Raw genomic sequence first — 19,714 nt, 5'->3', positions numbered from 1 at the left:
AAGAAGTGGAAACTTTAGTACCGTTGTAACCGCATGGACACGTGGTGAAATCCAGCCCTCTTACCCAATGAACTCAAAAACACCTTTTCAAATTGAGAAAGTTTCCCTCCTTTCTCTCAAGCAATCTCTATAAATAAGGGGTCTCTAAGAATACTCACAAGGGAAGTCTACCTTAGGACCTACGTGAGCTCTGCCAGTTTGAGACGTCATCCTCCTTATTCTTTCTCATTCTTAGCCTCTTAGGCTGAGTTTGGAAGGAGTATAAATGTAAATATGTACGGCGTAAATACATACAAAATATAAGGTTTTGCACTATACATATTTGCATTTATACTCCTTCCAAACTCTAATTATTTCTTTAATCAAGGAGGTGGCATCAAGAAAGTCAAAGATCGCTGAGATCAACCTCACTCTCATCCCTAAAGAGTCAGTTGAGGACCACCGAGCAATAGTTGGAGTTGAGAGTCGCTTGAACAGATGGACCACTTGGAACAATAGTAGGAGGAAATCAAGGAGATGCTTTAGCAAATGCTCCAACATTCTCAGACATATATAGCTACATCCATAGTCTTAGTCTCAATGCTAGCCAGTGGTCTAGCTACTATCTTAGACCTAGCCGTGACCCCAGACCAGATCTACATCATCTCCTCAAGCCTTCACACTGGAGACACCTGATGATTTATCTTTCTAGATGTCGGAACCCTTCATATCCATCTATTCTATATTATTGGAATACCATCCACACTACTGCTCTAGCACAACCATAACTGGCTGAGGTAGACAAAGCCGATGGTCCTTTGCAAATGCCCGTCACGCGTCAGCTGGGTGGAGTTGCATTATTAGAGCTTGTTCGATAGAGTCCTGTTCAGATCTGATCTTCTCTATCTTTATCTAAAACCTTATCTCTCTTATTCTTATTGTTAGACAGTTTTGTATGCCCTTAGATTCAATCCGATTTGATGTACTTTTGATATTTAGTGTAAATAAATAAAGTGCATGTTTGATTCATGTTGTTTGGTTTAATTCTGTGTAAGACCCTAAAACTGGACACTTATAGAGACTCGTGTTAGTTTTAAATGTTCACAGCCATTGGATAAGTTTGGGGAGATTTATCCTGCCAAGGCTGATACTGGTGTGCCACCAAGTGTTGGGATGGCCTGTCTCGGCCACCAGGGTAAGGCCCAAGGCACATGTAGTATGGGGTTACTCAAATCCTTGAACCGGACTAGATTTCCAATATTGCCCTGGACTTTGGAGACAGATGGGCAAAACTGAAAGGTTACACCTGACCCCTAGACTCGATTATGACACTTCACTAGGTGTCGGATCGGGCTGTCTTTGATATGCCAATTAGTGAGATCCTTAGCGGGGATCAAAACCTGGGTATGTTGGGACAGTCTGAGAATTCATCTGAGTGGGTGATCATAGTGACAAGATCAACCCCTTTGTCGGACAATGGTAATGATCGAGAATGCACTCTCTCTGATGGAAACCAAACTGTCGGCAGTTGATTTCAATCGTTTGACTTTTGTTTTGCAAAATTTATATATGATATATTTATATACGGTTTCAAAATGTTTGCAAATGGTTTTAATTCCCGGGATCCATGTGAGTGGAGAGTGTGGCACTGTTCTTGCCGAGGGAGAGGTCCTCTCTTGTTGGGAAGTGCTTGATCATTAAGGGCTGAGAGGTTAAGTGTAAGACCATTTAGGATAGTACCTGATGGGCTAATCTTGCACCTGCCCATAGTCCCTGGGTTTTTATAAGATGGCTTGGCCCAGGGACCACTTAATGTAAGTGTTGGGCCCATAGGGTCCATGTGATGTGCTTAGGGATTCACTGAGCTTTTCAGTGAATTCGGCTGGGCCTTGTAATAAAGGCTGGGCCGAACCTATGTGGCTGGTGTGTAGATCAATGCTTGGGTCCCCACGCCATACAAAGAAGCCCAACTGGGCAGTAGATTGGAAACTAGTTAAGCACTGAACACTAAATGGGCCAAAAGCCCATTTCGAGCTGGGCTGATATGATCACCCATCTATGGGGCGGATCTGAGATTAATGTTAGCAAAAGGATTGGGACTTTTAACCTTATCCACTCTGAGAGACCAAATTCAAATCAGATTTGAATATGGTAACCTCTTGATAAGATCATGAGTAAGCTAACTTAATCTGCAGATAGGATTAAGATAATCCCATATTCAAATACTGATTTGGATTGGGATAACTCATAATTTAGGAGGTTTCTTAATCAAGAAGAAAGGAGGAGAAACCCTAAGAGAGAAAAGATATTTTCAAACCAAGGGTTCAAGCAAGAAAGATCCTGCGAACTGAGATTAGATCTCATACACACTCCAGAGAGAAGAGAAGCAATTCAGCCATCTTCATCCTAGGAGTTCTCCTCCAGCCGCTGCCATTCCTTCTGGCAAGATTTGATCTTTGTAGAAAAAAGAAATCAAGAAATCAATTCTTGACATCAGTCTTGCAGAAAAGACTGAAAAAGATTTGGTGCTCAGAGTCTCCAGAGGATTCTTGAGAAGGATCTAGTGTGTAGGACTCACTCTGCTAGTTCCGTTCCACATACAACTGTCATCTTCAGCAGGAGCGGATCTTGGTGTTCTCTTTGGGCGTGAACACCAACTTTGGGAGATACTGCTTCTCCGGATCAGGTATAATCCTCAATTTTCTTTTTGGTTCAAATTTGATTCGATTATGGTTCGAGTAAGATCATTGAATATTGTATTCTAATTTAGGGAATACGATTCCCAATTGGAAGGAGGTAGGAAAATTTTTGAAATTCGCCCACTCATTCCACAATCTTTTTGACATCCATTAGATGGATCCTACCATTCTTTCACTTATCTCTAGTATTTGGTTGTATTTTATTCTAACTCAATTGCTTCGGTGTTTGTATCATAATCAAACTGTGTGTAGCTCATTTGATCATTATAAGTACACCAAGGTTCGATCTCCTCATCATCGAACCATTCTACAATCCCTTGTTGCATTGCTATTTCTTTAATTTGGTATCAGATAAGCCAAAACACTATGGCATCCAACGCTGATTCCACATATGCTTCTGTTCAAAACGTTCGTGGTTAAAGCACTAGTAGAAGTGTTTAGAGACCCAACATGGCATCATAGAAATACCAACAAAGGTACATAGAATTCTTCCCCAATGACATGTTAGCAATAGACCTAGACCACTACAGGCCGCTATACATTGCAGCTAGGGTTAAGGGTTTTGACATACGCCAAATGTTCAGCCATTTCTATAAACCTTATTTCCATCTGTACTTTGTAATTGATGGGTTCGATAAATGATTTAATGATTATTGGCTTTCCCATGGAGGTGTCATACTTCAATGACAACATCTTAGCCACTAAAGGCTCAACCATTTTACCTCTCAACATTGGACCCTTCTTCACAAATCAGGAGTTCCAAGTAGTTTTGGGTCCTACAACATATTACATCCTCCGCGATAGAATGTTGAAATATTCCCAATAAAATCAACTTCAAAACACACTCAAGTTAAAGGTAGAAACGGTTAGACCAAACTTGGGTTTTCTCTCTATCTCTTGCTGAATTGTTTCTCACAAACTCCACTCTACAGTGTAGTATGTAAAGGTGCTAGGGCTGCATGTTCCAAGGGGTTTTAAACCTCGTAGAGTCCAAAAACCCTTTCTTAGTTTGTCTGTTAAAAGATTTAGGAAACACTCAATCTAATTGGAATTACCAACTCAGTTAATTAGGATGTTAACTAATCAAACTAATCGAGTCCAAATCTATCTAATTAGAAGTCTTTCTAATAGAGTGTGGCCAACTTAGGCAATTAAATTTAAATTGGATTAAGACAAGGAGTAGGATCTTATTATGTTGTGGGACACACAAGATCTTATCTCAAATTAAATATAAATAATTTCCTCAACTCTTAAAGCCATAGGATCCACTATGGACCGGATCTGCTCCTCACACAGGGTGCTCCACACCGATCTCACACGCACATCCTACCATGCATTGGGAATATCTCCCATACTTATATGTTGTTATTCATGGGAGATGTTCCCAATGCACAGTGGATGTGCATGTGAGACGCCCATGTGTAAGGAGCAGATCCCGTCTCGGACGAATTCACTATATTGAATTGTTCACATGTGAGTTAAGCTTTAATTCGGCTCATGAATGTCTTACATTAGTCATTTGGGTATTTAGCCTTCCTATGAGACCAAGTCCATTTATCTGAACTGAAAAATATTCATTAGGTTTAGGCTTAAATAGACATTTTTATAGAATCTCTTAGATAATAATATCAATACACTAGCAATAGGAAGGATCTCTTCCCCAACTACAAAATGCAATTCCTCACTCTCTATTCAAATGGATCCCGGGATTAAAATCAATTTTAAATCCTTTTATAAAATAAACTATTTATTAATATAATTATTTTTGTAAATTTTATTTTAAAACAAATTTAAATCTACTACTGACATTTTGGATTTCCATAAAGGAGAGTGTAAACCAAGATATTCTTCTTATACAACAAAGTAGTTGATTCTATCACAATGATCACTCACTCAAATTTCTTTCCAATCTACTCAAGCATACCTAGTTGTTTGGCCCTAAAAGGATTTTACTAATTGGCATATCAGAAATAGAATAGTGTGATACTTGGTGCATTATCTCGAGTCAAGAAATAATATGCAACTTTCCAAATTTGTCCACCAGTCTCTAAGGTCTAGGACTAAATTAGAAATGGTCTTTTTTAGTGTTTCTCAAACACCCATTACTTATACCTTAGATTCATCATGAATACTTAAAATAGATTGCTCCACCAGTTCAATAGTACAAGAGTGTGAACCTTACACATGATATACTACCCATGTTAAACCATCAAATAAAAACATCTAAACTCGCATAAGCTTTATAAATGTGCAGCTAAGGGGTATTATATAGAAATATACCAAACAACACAAACAACACAAGGAAATAAAAGCAACTAAATTTATTTATAACAAATTTTAGTGCACATCATCGTATTGGACCTAAGGGCATGCATTTCTAACACAATGCACACACAAAAAGAACAAATTCTTGGACTCATAGTAACCTTTACTTGAGAAAATTGACTCCACACACACATCTTTCAATGAAGGTTCATAAGGTCTTCAAATTTTGGATGCTATTCCCCAAACTGCATTGGCGCTCAGGTATTCCAATAGTAAACCTAAAAGATTGATCCACAAATCTGCATTAGAAAGTATGCAACTTCACCATTTGTTAGGTTAATCCTTATCAATTAGTATGATATCTTTGTCAAAAAGCCATGGGCCTTTTTCTAGGATTTGATCCCATTGGATTTCCTAGAGTGAAATCCAATATCGAAGCTTGGTCTATCCTCCATGCCTGATGTATCATTTCTTTGAGCCTTCTCGACTTGACATTTTTATCCATTAGCACCTTAAACACCAAACGAATTGCCAAGTTTCACTTGGTAATGCAATTTTTTTATTGGTTTTTATAGATTTGACTGATTATGGAACAAAGATCGGAGATCCTTCAACAATTCATCTTTCGTCATAGTAATGATTGGAGGAGGAATAAAGAAGGGAAAAAGGTGGAGAACAATGATAGGAGAGGAGAATGTAGGAGATAGACATGAATAAGGAAGGAGAAGACATAAAAACCTACTAGAGAGTATGAGGGATATTAGCAACTAGGGATACCAATATTTGACATAACACATGAACATAACTTAAACACGGGTTTGGGTTACCTTAATCGTTTTTGTGTCAAAACTGTATTAACCCATTTGACATTGTTAATAAATGTATCAATTTTAAATTGACTCATTTAACTCAAAAATAGTTTCAAGTATTAGGTCATCTATGTACATTTGGATGAAATAATATTATGGTAGATAAGTATGGCCATGAATGGTTTTTATGACTTTTTTTAAGTAATGAATTATTAAATGTTTATTTTATCATTTCTATCTATTTATTATCTATTTATTGTTTAATTTAAATATATTAACCGTGTTGATTTTGTGTTAATTCAGGTTCAAGGCTCAAAATACCGATACCCCCGATACACCGATAGAGGTGTATCAGGCAATATCAATAGCTTTTTTTGTTTTTTAGTTTTTTTTTTTCAAATTTGGTTCAGAGGGGCCGGTTTAAGGTCTGTCCACCCCCTGAATCGATAGAAACCCCGATACACCCTCTATAGGGGTGTATCGGGATTCTCCTGATACAATATGTATCGACCGATACATGTCGATACTTTGAACTTTGTTCATGTTATACAAATAGGTTAATCATATTAATTTGTGTAACACAGGTTCTGGTGTAAATATATAATAAATAGGTCATATTCATGTTTGATATTTTGACATGATTAATTAATCCTTTCGCATTCACATCAACCTATATATCCGAATATTCCTATATTAACACAGACACGAATATGACATGAGAACACGAATTGCCACCCCTACTAACAACTTTTTTCGATAGATAAAATAAAATCTATAAACCAGGAATAGAAACAGAATTACAAGCACAAGTCTGAGCTTCTGAGGCCAGTCTAGGCTGCATTACCAAAACACCTAAAGACTTGGCTTAAGGGCAGTTCAGATTCGGTGCGTTTGGGCTCGAAGGGATTTTCCCTTCGATTCCAACCATTTCATGACACATCAAAAGTAAGAGAAGGGGAACCGGTTGGCACGGTGAATTCCCTCTTCCATAACTCTATGCCATTAAACAAAAAAAAAAAACCGAAGAGGGATTAAATAAGAAAGAAGCAAGAATTCTTCTTTTTTCACTCCGGCGGGCAATCTTTGTTGAAAGGAGAAAGGTTTCTCTCCTTTCTGATAAGCAGAATCAGAAGATCGTGCGATTAATTAATATTTTTCCATTCAATAAACTGGAGAAATCATTCACCAGAGAGAGAGAGACTTCTCTTCATTGTCTTCTCTGGGAGAGAGAGAGAGAGAGAGAGAGAGAGAGGAGCCTAACTCGGAAGAGAAGAGGGGGAGAAGGCTAACTTGGAAGAGGAAGAGCGCCGTAGAGAGGGAGAAGGGGAAGAAGAAGAGGCCAACTCTGGAGTGCTTCTCGTAGAATCGTAGCCATAGAGGGTCCTGTTCAACAAAAACACTCTCTTAGAAGCCCTCGATGTCAGGGTTGCCGGTACTAGTGACAAGATCTTCGTCCTCGCCTACGGCTTTGGCACCGATCAATCAGCTTGGCAGTGCATACTACCCTATTTTTCTCAGCACTACCACATCATCCTCTATGACCTCGTATGTGCCGGCAGTGTTAATCCTGATTACTTCGCCTACATCGGTCACTCTATTTTCCGCCATGATAGGCATCTTAACCTCTGTTTCCGTCTGAAAACAAGGGCATTGGAATTTTCTCTCAGCATTACCTTAACTTATCAACTTTTATTTAAAAATATTTTTATTAGTAATAAGTTTTCAATCGGTTGTAATTGATGGTCAATTAAACACTGAATGACGTGTCAAAATATTGGACTCGAAGAAAATATCCCTTCCAGTCCAAACGCACTGAATCCGAACTGGCTTAAGTGATAGCAGCAATTGAGTCAAGCGTTTACGCTGCATCAGAAATTGCATTAAAAAATCGGGAGCTCGATCAATTCATATAAATACTTCAAACCTTGATAAGCACATTCTACAAAAACAAAGCCTCGATCAGCACTTTATTACAATTCATGTTACCAGGTACTTCTAAATAGTAAATTCTGCTATGCAACCTAAAATGTCAACATCCTACAGCTGCAGGTCAGGTTAACATCCACAAGTTCGAGACTTCATGAAGTAGTTTGCTGCAATTTCTGAAATTTGGAAAATTTTGTTTTATATACTAAACAGAAAATCTGAAATTTTCTACATGGGAAACCTTGGTCCCAATTCTAGACACGGTTTTCAATTTCTTTCGTCATTCATCTCTGCGAAGTACAAGTTTGATAGGTAGACTTGCTTGTTGCTTCAGTTCCATTGTTATTAACAGGGAAACTTACTTGAACCTTCCATGTTTTCTGCCAAATGCTAAAAACCTCCCTGTAATACCTTTACAAAAGTCTCCCTTCATGCAAGTCCAACCCCAAAATATCGAAACTGTGAAAGATGCTTCCAACCAAGGTTCAAAATATCGCATATCCTAACCTAACCGGCTAACCCTCAAAAAAAGTATCTATGTTCTTCTTCGCACGTATTGATAATTAACCTTGATTTGTCCCTCTTGCAGCAGCTAGAATGGATTTCAGGGCTAGATAGAATTGTTATTTTAAACACACACACACACACATATAACCGTAACACAGTTCGAAAATTATTCACTGAATCTCCTCAATCAGAGCCCTCCCTTTGGATTCACCCCTCACTCCCATGTCTACAGACTTGGTACTATCTCCATTTTCAATGGCTTCAATAGAACCCTTTTCCACCCTAACAATGGCTTCCAATGAGGACCAGACTTCTCTTGGCTGCTCATGAACCCAACACATCAAAAAATAAATCTTCCTTTCAGCATGCTTCAGGTTATTCCTCATCTCCGTTCTTTTCAATTTTCTTTGTTTCTCCGACTTCAGCTCCCTCTCTCCAGTCTGAATTATCCTTTGCAAATCGCAAAGTAAACATACTAGAGCAGCTCCCCCCAGAGAGAGGAGGACAAGTATATCATCAAGAAGACCTAACCCAAACCTCAAGCCACCCACATGCTTATAAGCTGGTGAGCATGTTTGCTCCACGCAATGAGATACAGCTTCAGACACCGTCTCTGGTTGACCCCCTTGCCCCAAGACAGAGGACAAACTCAGCACTACCATGGCAGAACCAAGGGCATCGGATTGCCAATCCCCATTGTAAAGCCGAAGAGTGAAGCAGTAGCAATATATAATGTCCACCAGGTGAACTACCAAAAGAGGGGATGGCTCTGCTGAACTCAGCTTGCTAACTGGAGGTAGCGGAGTTTCAGGCCCAGGCGGGATCTCACTCACTTGAAATTTTTCCTCACCACCTTCCGTGTATATGCACTGTAGTTCAACTGGCTGGACAAGCTTAGTTCCTTTATGACTGAGAGAGATTGTTCTAGCAGAGTGCTTCAACCACCATGGAGTCCATGGCTCAATCATCTTGCTTAGTTCCCCAGATGCAAGTGCTCTTTGGAATTGCTTCATTTCCTCCAGTGTGAGGTCATCCAACCTGACTTGATTTCCTGAGGGGTAAAACCAAAATGATACAGGTTAGCTTAAGAATATCGTTAGACTCAGACAACAAGAGATGAGATCACCAGATAAAATCTTCTGAATTGTCTCTTCTGACAGTGAAGAATCTGCCCAAAAAGAGAAAGAAGTCAGTAGCATCTCTCTTAATATTCAAACATGCAAAAGTGCATTGAAAAATGAAGCATTTCTTTATTAACTCTTTTTTTCTTTTTCCTCCTCATGAACAGAACCTTTGGCTCAGTTTGGTAAGACCGTAAGAGTACAAATACAAATATGTACAGTGCAAATACAAGATTTAGGAATACAAAATATAAAGCTTTTCCACTGTACATATCTGTATTTGTACTCTTCCAAAACTGAGCCTTTATTGTAATTTAAAGACCTACAAAGAGAGCAAAGATATGCTTCAAACTTATAAAGACTTTTTCTTCCCTTCACATTGCTCTCAAGAGCAGAGAGAGATACTAGGAACGCAATTAGAAATAACTCTCCAACCAAAAGAGTACACTACAACTGAAACCATTAATGCATAAAATTGCTTTAAGTCATCCATGTACACTCAATAACTAATTCATACCACTAGCACCAAGAAAGATCAATTCAACATTAGTAACTGTTAGTGAAGGGGTATTTTGGTCTTTGTACCTGTTGAGATTGCTGAGTTGTTCTATTATGTTAGTTCGAGTGCCTCTTACTTAAATAAGGGCACTGATGTCTTTTCCTATCACATTAATAATATAATAACAGGTCTGGCCGAAAGTAGGGTAGAATTTTTTCCCTAATTCGAATCAGACCTTTTCTCTCTTTCTTTCTCTTTCTTCCTTCTTCTTGCTTGCTTGCTTTACTTGACTGCTAACAGACAGACAGACTTCTAGGGCAGGCCGAACTTCAACATGGTATCAGAGCCAAATTAAACAAATCGGACTTGCCTAGAATTCTGTCTTCTGTGCATTCGACCTAGGTTTTTTTTCTTTGATTTCTCAGCCGTCGATTGGAGATTGGGAAAAGGGCTGAAAAGGAGTGATCGCCCTCTTCCCTTGGAGGTGTCTATGCCTCCGGTTGTGTCGTGTGTGGTCGGTTGCTGTGTTTTCTAAGCCCTCCCCTAATCAATGTAGGGCTGGTATGTGTGATGCAGTGGTTGTTTTCTTTCTTCGTGTGGTTGTCTTTCAGGCAATGAGGTAAGGAGTTTCCTTTATGCATAATTTCCGTTATGAAGCACATAAGAGGTATGGTACAGATCGTATGGAGGGGTTTCAGATTGTAGTGTGCTAGGGTTTATGCTGGTTTGCGTGTGACTCGAAGGGAAGTGGTGTTCACGTAGTGGTGAAACTTCAGGTAGCTGTAGAGTAGGATCTGTGGTGTTACAAGTGCAACTTTCAGCACTTATTATTGTTGAAATCAGTGTGCAGAATTCGGTGAAGTGTCTGTGTGCAGTGTGCAGTGTAGTGTGCAGAATTCGGTAATAAAAGAATTCAGCAATGGGAGATAACAGTGATAGTAAACCTAATGTGATGATATCTAGTGACTACCTGAATGTCCAAATGACCTCCATTAAACTGAATGGGGAGAATTATGTCCCTTGGGCTAAGTCTGTAGAGGTTTTTCTGAAGGCAAAGAAGAAGGTGAAGCACATAGGAGAGGAGAAACCCCCCACTGATTGTCATGAGTGCGAAGACTGGGAACAAGAAGATGCACAGATCATCACGTGGTTATGGAACAGTATGGAACCCGGAATTAGTGTGAACTTCATGTTTCTTGACACGGCCAAAGAGGTGTGGGATCATGCTAAGAAATTGTATTCTGGTCAGGACAATACAACCAGGGTATATCAATTGTATTAGGAATACTTCAATCTGCAACAGGGCAATCAGAGTCTTAAGGAGTACTATGCCAGTATGAGAAACATCCGTAATGAGTTGAATGTCTATCACCCTCTCACTCCTGATGTCAAGATTCAACAACAACAGAGGAAGCAGCTTGATGTGACTCGGTTTCTGGTGGGGCTGAAATCCGAGTATGAACCAGTACGAGCCCAGATACTAGGAAGATCAGCCCTTCCATCTTTAGAGGAGGTGTTTGCTCGACTTCGGAGGACTTCCATTGGATCTATGGAAAACCCTAATGTCTCATATAGATCAGCATTTGCAGTGTCGAGAGGTCGAGGTGTTAGAAGTGGGGCTCGAGGAACCCAGTCTGGCCGTGGTGGCAGTAGTGGCCTAGTATATGGCCGGAGTGGTAGTGGTGGATCTACACATACTCGTGGTGGTGGTCGTACTGGAGGCAGAGATTCAGGGGGAGCTCGTGGTAGAGGATGTGGCTCGGGTCCACGAAGGTGTATTCATTGTGGTTTGGATGGACATACTATTAATTATTGCTATGACTTGCATGGTCCACCCTCGACCTGGGCCAATCATGCCATGACTAGTGACACCAATTCCAGTTTTAGACAGGAGAACCGTTTAGCTTATCAGATGCCTCCTACCTCTTCAGATGGTCCATGCAAGGAGATGGTGAGTGTTCCTCGTGATGAGTATGAAAGGTTTGTTCAATCCACGTCGCAACAGAACACATTTACTTTTGCACACTCAGGTATGGCTTGTTGGACATCCACACCCAACCCCTGGATTATTGACTCTGGAGCCTCCGATCACATGACTGGAACTCCAGGTGTGTTTTCATCTCTCACTCGTTGCTCAACATCACAATCTGTTACACTTGCTAATGGCTCCACATCATCTATTTGTGGTGTTGGTAATGTTGACCTGGACCCTGTATCCCTATCCTCAGTTTGGTAATGTTAGTAAACTCTACCAGATTCTAGGTTGAAGTAGAGAAGAAGAAAGAAAAGAGAAAGAAGAAGAAGAAGAAGAAGAAGAAGAAGAAGAAGAAGAAGAAAGAAAGGTTCGGCCAGACTAGAAGAGAGTCAAAATCCCTCTCCCCTAGCTGACCCACTTGTATTTATTCAAAAAACATAGAGTTACAGGAAAGACCATTTTGTCCCTCATAGAAGATGGGACACATAACTTAAACTCAGATACAATAGACCTTTCACTCTCAAGCAGATAATCCAGAATGACCAAAATACCCTTGACTCGAGCATTCTAACACTCCCCCTCAAGCTGGAGAGTATATATCATATAGTCCCAGCTTGTTACAAATGTAATCTATTCTTCCCCGAGACAATCCCTTTGTGAGGAGATCTGCCCACTGATTTCCTGAGCTCACATGAGATGTGGTTATCACCCCACTTATTACTTTATCTCTTACAAAGTGACAATCAACCTCGATATGCTTAGTTCTCTCATGAAAGACGTGATTGGAAGAGATGTGAACAGCAGCTTGGTTATCACAGTATAATTTCATGGGTTTGTCAATTGAGAATCCCATCTCTTGAAGCAAGTTCTTTAGCCATACTAACTCACATGTGGTATGGGCCATAGCCTTGTACTCTGCTTCTGCACTACTTCTTGCCACCACTGTTTGTTTCTTGCTCTTCCAAGTTACAAGATTGCCACCAAGGAAGGTACAATACCCTGTAGTTGATCTCCTGTCTGATATAGAACCAGCCCAGTCAGCATCTGTGTACCCTACTATCTCAAGAGTTCCTCCACTTTGGTATAACAAACCACGACCTGGAGCACCTTTTAGGTACCTAACAATTCTCAGAACAGCTTCCCAGTGAGGAACCCGAGGATGTTGCATAAACTGGCTCACCACACTCACAGCAAATGATATATCTGGTCGGGTAATGGTCAGGTAGTTCAATTTGCCCACCAACCTTCTGTATCTTCCAGGATCATCAAACTCTTTACCCGCATCAACACTCAGCTTAGCATTGAGTTCCATAGGAGTTTCTGTTGGTTTAGCACCTAACAACCCTGTTTCTTCAAGTAGATCAAGAACATATTTTCTCTGACATAGGTTGATCCCATGTTTTGACCTCGCAACCTCTATTCCCAGGAAATATTTCAGCTTCCCCAGATCTTTCGTATTGAAGTGATCCTGTAAGAATTTCTTCAACCTGTTGATTCCATTGCTATCACTCCCAGTTATGACAATATCATCCACGTACACGACTAGCAAGATTTTCCCATCCTTTGAGTTATAGCTGAACACAGAATGATCAACCTAACATTGTTTCATCCCAAAGGCTTTCATCACTTCACTGAACCTGCCAAACCAAGCACGTGGAGATTGTTTCAGTCCATAAATTGCCTTTTTGAGCCTACACACTTTGCCAGACTCCCCCTGAGCAACAAACCCTGGTGGTTGCTCCATATACACCTCCTCAACTAGATCACCATGCAGGAAGGCATTTTTTATGTCAAGTTGTACAAGAGGCCAATCATACATAGCAGCTAATGAAATCAGCACCCGAACTGAACCAATCTTAGCCACAGGAGAAAATGTCTCCATATAGTCCACACCATACATCTGAGAATAACCCTTGGCCACCAACCTCGCTTTCAATCGCTCCATACTGCCATCAGGAAGATACTTCACTGTGTAGACCCATTTACATCCAACTGTGTGCTTACCGGAAGGAAGAGCGGTGAGTTCCCATGTGTGATTATGTTGTAGAGCAGAGAGTTCTTCTTCCATGGCTTGCCGCCACCCTGGAGAGGCAAGAGCTTCCTGGACAGTCTTGGGAATGGGAACAGATGAGAGTAATGATATAAATTTGCAATGAGAAGCAGAAAGGTGAGCAGTAGAAACATAGTGTGAAATGGGGTGAGAAGTACAAGTACGTTTACCTTTTCGCAGAGCAATAGGAAGATCAGGATCTGAAGGAGGAGCAGTAGCAGGATCTGTCGACAGGGGCTGAAGTGGAGGAGGGCCCGATGCACTTCTACGGGTATACACTTGAGTGATCGGCAGCTTCCCAGTAGTAACAGGCATAGGATGTGCATCTGCAGTAGAAATAGGAGCTACTGGAAGGATGTCCACAACAGGTATAGGAAGGGGAACCACAGAGGGAGAGGAAGAGACCCCAGCATCTGAGAAGAACGGAACTGACTCAAAGAAGGTGACATCAGAGCACACAAACGATTTATGGGATTTTGGGTTATAACACTTATACCCTTTCTGAGTCCTTGAGTAGCCAAGAAAGATAAACTTAGTAGCTCGAGCATCTAGCTTGTCTAACCCAGGCCCCAAGTGTTGAACAAAACAAACACAGCCAAAGATTCTTGGGGTAAGAGGAAATGGAGTTAAAGTGGGAAACAACACAGAGAAAGGTGATTGACTTCCAAGGATTGACATGGGCATCCGATTGATAAGAAAACAGGATGTAAGAACAGCATCACTCCAAAAATGTTTTGGGACATTCATATTAATCATCAAGGATCGAGCAGTTTCAAGAAGATGTCGATTTTTTCGTTCAGCTACACGTTCTGTTGTGGGGTGTAGGCACAAGAAGTTTGATGAATGATCCCATGATGTTCTAGGTATTGCTGAAATGGTGAGGAGTTGTATTCTTTGGCATTATCGGAGCGAAGGATTTTAATATGAACACCAAATTGAGTGCGTATTTCAGCATAAAATTTTTGAAAAATAGGGAACAACTCACTACGATCTTTCATAAGATAAATCCATGTCATCCTTGAAAAGTCATCAACAAAGATTACAAAATACTTATACCCATTGTATGACACCACTTTAATTGGACCCCATACATCGGAATGAACTAAAGAGAAAGGACTTGAGACACGACTATCAACTCTTTGACTAAATGAGACTCTATGATGTTTACCCAATTGACATGACTCACAATCTAATGATGAAAGATGACTCAAGGAAGGAACTAGTAACTTCAAGGCCTTGAGAGAAGGATGACCAAGTCTGCAGTGCCACTGAAGAGGAGTAAGAGATGACTGAAAAGCTACTGGAGGACCACCACCATCAAGGTAATATAATCCACCTGCTTCATGCCCTCCACCAATCTTCCTCCCCGTCTTGAGATCCTGAAACACACAAGAAGAAGGGTAGAAGGTTACAGAACAATTAAGAGACTTGGTTAATCTGCTAACAGACATAAGGTTAAAAGGAAACTTAGGAACATATAAAACAGATGATAAAGGCAATGAGGGGTGATTAACATCACCAACACCACAGATAGGAGATGTAGAACCATTAGCAAGTGTAACTGTTTGAGGTGTGGAGGAGTGGGAAAGGGAAGAAAATACATCATGAGTCCCAGACATATGGTCCGAGGCCCCGGAGTCAATGATCCAGTGTGAGTCTTTGGAAGCTAAGCAAGCCATACCTGAATGGGCAAGTGTAGCGGTGTTTGCTGAGATGTTTGAATGAACTGCTCATATACTGCACGTGGTACACTCACCATTTCCTTCTCAGAAGCACAAGTAGATGTGGAGGGGATTGGGTCAATTTGCTGACTTTCAGTAATTGTGTCACTACCCTTAGTCCTAGCATGGTTAGCCCAAGTGTTGGGTGTACCACGCAAATCATAGCAGAAATTAACTGTGTGCCCCTCTAAACCACAATGTGTACACTTTCTCTGAGTATAACTCCTTCCTCTTCCCCGACCTCCCCCTGAGTCTCGACCTCCAGTCCGACCACTGGCCCTGCTAAACATGTGACCACCACGGTTGCTTGGGAGTCCACTCCTGACACCACCACTTCTATTTCCACGACCACCCCCTTTAGTCACTACCAAACCAGATCTGTTAGAGAGAGAAGAATGTTCTACCGACTCAATGGATGTTCTCTTAAGACGAGCGAAAACTTCTTCAAGTGAGGGAAGAGCAGATCCTCCCAATATTTGTGCTCTGACTGGCTCATACTCAGCCTTCAACCCCACAAGAAACCTTGTCACATCAAGCTGCTCACGTTGCTGTTGTTGGATCTAAACATCTGATGTTAGAGGATGATACACATTAAGCTCATTACGTATGTTCCTCAAACTTGCATAGTACTCTTCTAAGCTTTGACTCCCTTGCTTCAAATTGAAATACTCTTGGTACAACTGATACACCCTAGTTGTATTGTCTTGTCCAGAGTACAACTTCTTAGCATGATCCCAGATTTCCCTAGCTGTATCTAGGAACATGAAGTTCACACTAATCTTTGGTTCCATGCTGTTCCAGAGCCATGTCATTATTTGTGCATCTACTTGTTCCCAGTCACTGATCCCAGGGGAATTAGAGGGAGGCTTCTCCTCTCTTACATGTTTTACCTTTCTCTTGGCCTTCAAGAACACCTCCACAGATTTTGCCCATGGTACATAATTCTCACCATTCAACTTGATGGATGTCATTTGAACACTTAGATAGTCTGGAGAAAGCATTACACCTGTTTTGTTATCATTCCCATTTTCAATTGAAGCCATCTTAATTATTTTACCTTCAAATATACAACACAACCTCCCACTCTTTCACAAGACTTATCTCACTTATAACACCACCAATTCCAGCTTCTTTAAATACACATTACACACCACACACTAAGGCTGAAATCACTCAGTCTTCACATCAAACACCTGGGCTGCACACTGCAAACCATTCACCATCAACACACTAAGACTGAAATCACTCAGTCTTCACATCAAACACCTGGGCTGCACACTGCAGAACCATTCACCATCAACACACTAAGACTGAAATCACTCAGTCCTCACATCAAACACTTGGGCTGCACACTGCAGAACTGATTACACACAAGGTATAGGAGATCACTTTTAAATATTTTTGAAACATAGATACACCAATCACCACGACACAACCACCACCAATCTACTGCTGTTGTGAACTTCAGCAGTCGACAACTCTTCTTTCAACATACATACGAAGGGAAATGCAGAGGAACACGACTGAGATGCATATCAGTCACACTGTCCACATTCAGCCCTCTTCGATACTGAATAGAGGGTTTAGTATACCACTCCAACGACCACCACAGCAACGACAGGAGGCATCCTCACCTCCAGGCCCACAAAACGACAGCTCCTTTTCAGCCCCTTATCGAACCTCCACTCAGGTCAGTTGAAAAAGGAAGAAGATGACTGTGAAAGTTGGCGGCGAACCCAGAAGGAGAACAGCAGCAAGAAAGAAATGAGGATACGACCTTACAGCTCTGATACCATGTTAGTAAACTCTACCAGATTCTAGGTTGAAGTAGAGAAGAAGAAAGAAAAGAGAAAGAAGAAGAAGAAGAAGAAGAAGAAGAAGAAGAAAGAAAGGTTCGGCCAGACTAGAAGAGAGTCAAAATCCCTCTCCCCTAGCTGACCCACTTGTATTTATTCAAAAAACATAGAGTTACAGGAAAGACCATTTTGTCCCTCATAGAAGATGGGACACATAACTTAAACTCAGATACAATAGACCTTTCACTCTCAAGCAGATAATCCAGAATGACCAAAATACCCTTGACTCGAGCATTCTAACAGTACCTAAGCTTCCATTTAATCTTATGTATGTTAGTAAGCTGACCAAGTCACTTAATTGTTCCATTACATTTTACCCCTCTTTGTGTGTTTTTCAGGATCTCAAGACGGAGATGAAGATTGGTGGAGGGCATGAAGCCGGTGGACTGTATTATCTTGATGGTGGTGGAAGAATGTCAACAGCCCTTCAGTCATCTATCTCTCCTCTCCAGTGGCATTGTAGATTTGGCCATCCTTCGCTGAAAGTGTTAAAGTCTTTGGTTCCTTCGTTGAGTCAACTTTCTGTTCTAGATTGTGAGTCGTGTCAATTTGGGAAACACCACCGTGTTCCCTTTAGCTCTAGGGTTGATAATCGTGCATTGAGTCCTTTTTCTTTAATTCACTCAGATGTTTGGGGTCCTTATAAAGTGATGTCATATAATGGATACAGATATTTTGTTATTTTTGTTGATGACTTTTCAAGGATGGCGTGGCTCTATTTAATGAAGGAAAGAAGTGAATTATTTACCATCTTCTAGAAATTTTATGCTGAGATTCGCAACAATTTGGCGTTCACATTAAAATTTTCCATTCTGATAATGGCCGTGAATATTTGTCATCATCTTTTCAAAAATACTTGGGCCAACATGGCATTATACACCAAACTTCATGTACTTACACCCTACAACAAAATGGGGTGGCTGAGAGAAAGAACCGACATCTTTTAGAAACGGCACGCTCCCTCATGCACCACATGAATGTTCCCAAACCCTTTTGGAGTGATGCGATGCTCACCTCTTATTTCTTAATTAATCGGATGCCCACTTCTATCCTTGATCGTCGTTCTCCATTTAATGTCTTGTTTCCCACCATGTCTCTGTTTCCGCTTTCTCCTCGGGTATTTGGGTGTGTCTGCTTCGTCCATAATCTGGGTCCCGGGAACGACAAGTTAGATGCTCGATCCCTTAAGTGCATAATCCTTTGGCTATTCCCAGACTCAGAAAGCGTACAAGTATTACCATCCCAGTTCTCGTCGTTCCTTGGTATGTGTTGATGTTACCTTCTTTGAGTCTACTCTGTTCTTTGTGGGGTCCGGTGATGCTTCTTCCTCCACATCACCTCCTCCTCTTCCCCTTCCTATGGCTGATCCTCTTCCTCTTGTTCTAGATGCGCCTATGTCCTTGCCTCCAGTGCCACCATCTGTTGACCATCCACCTATCCGTCACGTGTATACACATCGCCCACGTGTACCGGCTGCGACTCCTCTGGCTTCATCACCGTCGACAGATCCAGCTCCAAACCCGCCACCAGCCTCCGACCTTGATCTTCCTATTGCCTTACGGAAAGGTAAATGCACTTGTACCCTTCATCCTATTTCTAATTATGTTTCACTTACTCACCTTTCTACCTACCATCGCCAGTTCATCTCTTTGTTATCCTCAGTGGTTGTCCCTAAGGATGTCCAGGAAGCCCTTACTTCTCCAGAGTGGTGCCATGCTATGGAAGAAGAGCTCTCTACTCTCCATCATAATCACACTTGGGACCTCACCGCTCTTCCTCCTAGGAAACAGGCTGTCGGTTGTAAGTGGGTTTATACCGTTAAGTACTTGCCTGATGGTCGTGTTGAGCGCCTGAAGGCGCGATTGGTAGCAAAAGGGTACTCCCAAACCTATGGTATTGACTACACAGAGACCTTCTCCCCGGTTGCTAAGATAGGGTCAGTTCGTGTTATCATCTCTCTTGCAACTATGTATGATTGGCCCTATATCAACTGGATATCAAAAATGCATTTTTGCATGGTGATTTGCTCGAGGAGGTCTACATGGAGCAACCACCAGGGTTTGTTGCTCAGGGGGAGGATGGTAAGGTATGCAGACTTAAGAAGGTTATTATGGACTTAAACAGTCCCCTCGAGCATGGTTTGGTAGGTTCAGTGAGGAGGTCAAGAAGTTTGGTATGAAACAGTGCCAAGTTGATCATTCTGTCTTCAGTCTTGACACTCCGGCAGGAAAAATACTACTGGTGGTGTATGTAGATGATATCATTGTTACTGGGAATGATAAAATGAGCATTGACAGGTTGAAGGCC

At 41.2% G+C, this 19,714-nt stretch overlaps 1 protein-coding gene across 7 annotated transcripts in view; it reads right to left on the bottom strand.

Annotated features, from left to right (window-relative positions):
- Nucleotides 1–7,656: 7,656 nt before the first annotated feature.
- Nucleotides 7,657–19,714, bottom strand: part of LOC148862219 (HIT-type Zinc finger family protein) — a 77,341-nt gene continuing 65,283 nt past the window's right edge. For all 7 annotated transcript variants that reach the window (XM_088986688.1, XM_088986689.1, XM_088986687.1 and 4 more), the window contains 2 exons: nt 9,312–9,353; nt 7,657–9,236 (listed from right to left, as the gene is read on the bottom strand). In XM_088986688.1, coding sequence (XP_088842814.1) covers nt 8,356–9,236; nt 9,312–9,353 — 923 coding nt within the window. In that variant the 3' untranslated portion in view covers nt 7,657–8,355. The remainder of the gene's footprint in view (nt 9,237–9,311; nt 9,354–19,714) is intronic.

Source organism: Nelumbo lutea, chromosome 4 (genome assembly GCF_056320005.1).
Source record: "Nelumbo lutea isolate HS-2025 chromosome 4, American lotus-T2T, whole genome shotgun sequence".
Taxonomy (NCBI): Eukaryota; Viridiplantae; Streptophyta; class Magnoliopsida; order Proteales; family Nelumbonaceae; genus Nelumbo; species Nelumbo lutea.
The sequence above is the reverse complement of the archived record's forward strand: the minus strand, read 5'-3'. Positions and strand labels throughout refer to the sequence as shown.